This window comes from Miscanthus floridulus, chromosome 19, assembly GCF_019320115.1.
Source record: "Miscanthus floridulus cultivar M001 chromosome 19, ASM1932011v1, whole genome shotgun sequence".
In the NCBI taxonomy this organism is placed as follows: domain Eukaryota; kingdom Viridiplantae; phylum Streptophyta; class Magnoliopsida; order Poales; family Poaceae; genus Miscanthus; species Miscanthus floridulus.
This window is the reverse complement of record NC_089598.1, coordinates 98,144,422-98,148,025: the sequence shown is the minus strand read 5'-3', so window position 1 is coordinate 98,148,025 and position 3,604 is coordinate 98,144,422. Positions and strand designations below refer to the sequence as shown.

The 3,604-nt window shown below is 57.8% G+C and overlaps 1 protein-coding gene across 1 annotated transcript; it reads right to left on the bottom strand.

Annotated features, from left to right (window-relative positions):
* Positions 1-818: 818 nt before the first annotated feature.
* LOC136528249 (protein IRX15-LIKE-like) lies at positions 819-2,497 on the bottom strand. The gene is made up of 2 exons (XM_066521182.1): positions 1,391-2,497; positions 819-1,222 (listed from the first exon to the last, which is right to left on the bottom strand). Exons 1-2 carry the CDS (start codon positions 2,104-2,106, stop codon positions 946-948), a joined length of 993 nt encoding a protein of 330 aa, XP_066377279.1. The 5' UTR covers positions 2,107-2,497; the 3' UTR covers positions 819-945.
* Positions 2,498-3,604: the final 1,107 nt, after the last annotated feature.

The following is a 3,604-nucleotide window of genomic DNA, read 5'->3' as shown; positions in this document are numbered from 1 at the left end:
GCAGAGGTAGTCTATTTCTCTTTATCAACCCTCTCTGATGGCCGCCCGACAATACTCCACGCCCTCTTGTTCGTCTACCGATCCATTTCATTGCACGTTCCACGTCATCCTTGTACAACCCAACATCTACGCCACCTTTCGCCGTCATCCTCCCCTCTAACACCGGCGTTGCGGTGAACCAACATTTGCCCCGGAGAAGACGGTGTTGAGCGGCTTGAGCCCCCCGAACTCAACCCAAATCGCACGGGTGAAGTTGGGTGGGTGGATGAATCCGTGGCGGCTGAGCTGTCCGCGAGGGAGACGGCGACGGGGAGTGTGGAGTGAAGGCGATGCTCTCTGGCGGCACGGGCAGGTCGGGCTCCAATCTGACCCCGAGTTAACAGAAGACACAAGTGTCACTTGTTTGTTCCACCGCCGTGCCCCGCGCCACTCCACAAGTCCACAGTCCAGCACTCCACCCCCACCGGCCGGACAGGCGGCCACCGCCCGTCCTCTTCCCGTCTTCCCAGGCCCGGCCCCCGCCACGGTCCACGAGGGAAACAGTGGGGGCGGGCTGGCTGGCAGGCCCCGCGTCAGTGACCAGGCTTGGGAGAACCAAAAATGGCAGCGTCTTCATTGTTGCCAATTCGGCGCTCACTCCCTCCATGCTTCCTTCATTGCAGTTGCAGTCGCAACACTGATGACCTCCCGGTCTGCCGCCATTGGTGTACTTATACGTGACGTTAGAGCGACCATTTCTATCTACAGTAGGTTCGTGGTGGTTGCGTTGAGGACTTCTTTCTTTTCGTCACACCCAATTTTTATAGGCTTCATTCACCTTACTCTTTTCCATTTTTTACCCCACTCACATGACAAACAACATCATCATCATTAACCGTCATCGAGATCTCGAGGGGTTAAAAAAAGGAGAGGTGAGGTGAGGTGAGTGACAGACAGGAGTAAAAACTAGTGGGCCGCCGCCGCCCCCGCCGCGGCGCCGGAGCAGAAGGCGTCCCGGCGGGCGGAGCTGCCGCCGCGCACGGCGAAGTGGGCGAGCGACCGCGTGCTGGTCTCGGCGACGCGGTTCTCCTCGCACAGGAACTCCCTGGAGCACGCCCGCTCCACCTCCCGCTCGTAGTCGTGCACCAGCACGTCCGTCGTCGCGCCCTCCCCGGCCCGCGTCCGCGCCAGCACCCCCGCCGTGAATATCGCCGACATCCTGCCCGGCAACGTCGCCGTGTACCTGTCCGCATTGGAGAGCGCGTTAGCGTTAGCTATCTAGGGCGAGAAATGAACGGAGCTCTGGAAAAAGATTGGATCTTTCTTCTTCTTCTTGGAGAAGGAAGAGAAGCTGGATGGATGGATCTTGGATGGTGGAGAAGTGGAAATGGAGATGGCTCAGATGGGTTACCCGCGCGGGCCGTCGACGAGGATGACGTCCCAGGAGACGTCGTAGAGCTGGTTGGGGAGGTCGTTGATGGCGAGGCGGCAGTCGGAGAAGAGGAGGTTCTGGACGGGCCGGCACTCGGCGGCGCGCGCGGCGCGGGCGGCGTCGAGCAGGTCGGGAAACTCGCGGACCGTGGTGGTGTAGGCGACGTCGTAGGCCTCCAGCCCCGGGTGCCGGCCCTCCAGGTGGGACACGTAGTACTGGTTCTCGTCCAGGAACACGGTGCGGCCGCCGTGGTTGAGCGCGCGCCACAGCGGCGTCTCCCCGCCGAGCCCGAACACGAGCAGGTTGCACGGCGCGCGGCGCCTGAGAACGGCTGCGATGGCGCGCACGTCGGCGCCCGGCATGCTCGCCGTCGAGTTCCCGCCCGCCGACGCGTACTGCACCAGCGCGTCGAACACGTGCCCCGGCAGACCCTCGCCCGTTGCGGCGCCGGCAGCCCCCGCCGGCACCGCGAACGCCGCCGCCGCCGCCCTCCCGGACGCGCCCGCGGCACCGGGGTCCCGCGCGGCCGACAGCAGCGTGGTGGCCAGGGAGACGCAGGCGAAGCAGGCCAGGAACACGGCGGCGCACACCCGGCGCCGCGCGCCCAGAACCGCCCCGGGCGACCCCGCGCCGCCGGGCGACTTGTTGGACGACGGGTGCACCACCAGCAGCTTCGGCCCGCTCAGCCCCTTCATCTCCTCCTCCTGCTCGGCTGCTCCCCTGCCGCTACCAGCTTGTGCCTTGGGGCAAGGCAATGGCGAGGCGGAGCCCGCGCGCAGGTGGGGTGGGCGTGACGAATTTATTGGTAGGACTGATCTACTCCTCGTCCTCCTTGGCCCGGAGAGAGGGAGCGAGACAGATATGGAGGACTGCAGGAGGAGGTGGTGGTGGCTGCGTGGGATGGGGATGGGGAATGGATGAAGTGTCGGCTCAAGGGGAGGAGGATGGAGGCCGCAGCGTGCGAGATGAAGAAGATGGGTTCGTTCGGTCCGGAGTCCGGACTCGGGAGGTGGTTGGAATTGGATGATGTAAACGAAAGAGGAGTTCCGTTCAGTCCCGCCGGGATTTGCGGTGGGTGGCGCTCTTCGTTTTCGTGACCGCGGCTCTGGCAATTGGCATGCCATGGGGGATTTGGCAAAAGGTTTCTGCAGATTAATTGCGTCTGAAAAATGTTCTTTTATACTTAAAACTCTAAATACAAGTTGTAGTATCTAAACTACACCCGGTGAAACCCATAGTTCGAACGCTGACGGACAGCGAGCCATCCACCGGCTTGTGCCATCTGCGCTACGCGCAGTTCTCGCGTCTGAAAAATGTTTGTTGACTGAAAACTGGAGTAATGGCACTGCAGCTTATATCTTTAAACTCTCCGGGAGTTTGGCTTGGTCCATGGAGATGCCAGATCTTGTTTGAACTATTGCTGTGGAATTGGTTTGTAGAACTCGTGTGACTGGATTGCATTGTATGGGGAGTAATTATGTATTTATAAAACAAATGATTAGCTACTAGTATTATACTAATGGTTCAGCAGCAGTTCAACCTGGTTACGTCAACGTAAGGCACGAGTTTTGTCCACGTGGAAAATCCACCTTGTTAGGCCGTCAACGCTCCTTTGAACGGACGAAACGTTGAGGCACGAAAGCCATCGCTTTCTCTGTTTCTGGCCTCACCTCACCCCAGTTCCCGTTTGCACGGGAAAACAGCGTGACGAAGGGCCTGTTTTAGTTCCGCCCACTAAAGGCCTGTTCGTTTCAAGCAGAACGGAGCACCGGAATCAATCCGGGTCGGAAGGCAGCTGTATTTTATATCCGTAACCAATCACCGGAAGCGTTCCGGCTGAAAATCAGCCTAAACGAAAGAGCCCTAAAACAAACAGGTGTCGATGTACACTTTAGTTAGAGGGTGTTTGTTTCCACCAGAAGCTCCTAAATCCTATTTAATCACATTTTAATCAAACACTATCACTAAATGAGACTAAATCATTTAAGAGGGACTAAATTTAGCCGCCGCAATCCAAACAGGACCTCACTTTTAGCTACCCCTTAATGACTAAGTGGTGTTTGGTTGCCCCTCCTAAATTTTAGTCGTTGTTGCATCGAATGTTTAGACATATGCATGGAGTATTAATATAACATAATTACGAAACTAATTACATAGTTTATGACTAATTTACGAGACGAATCTTTAAAGCCT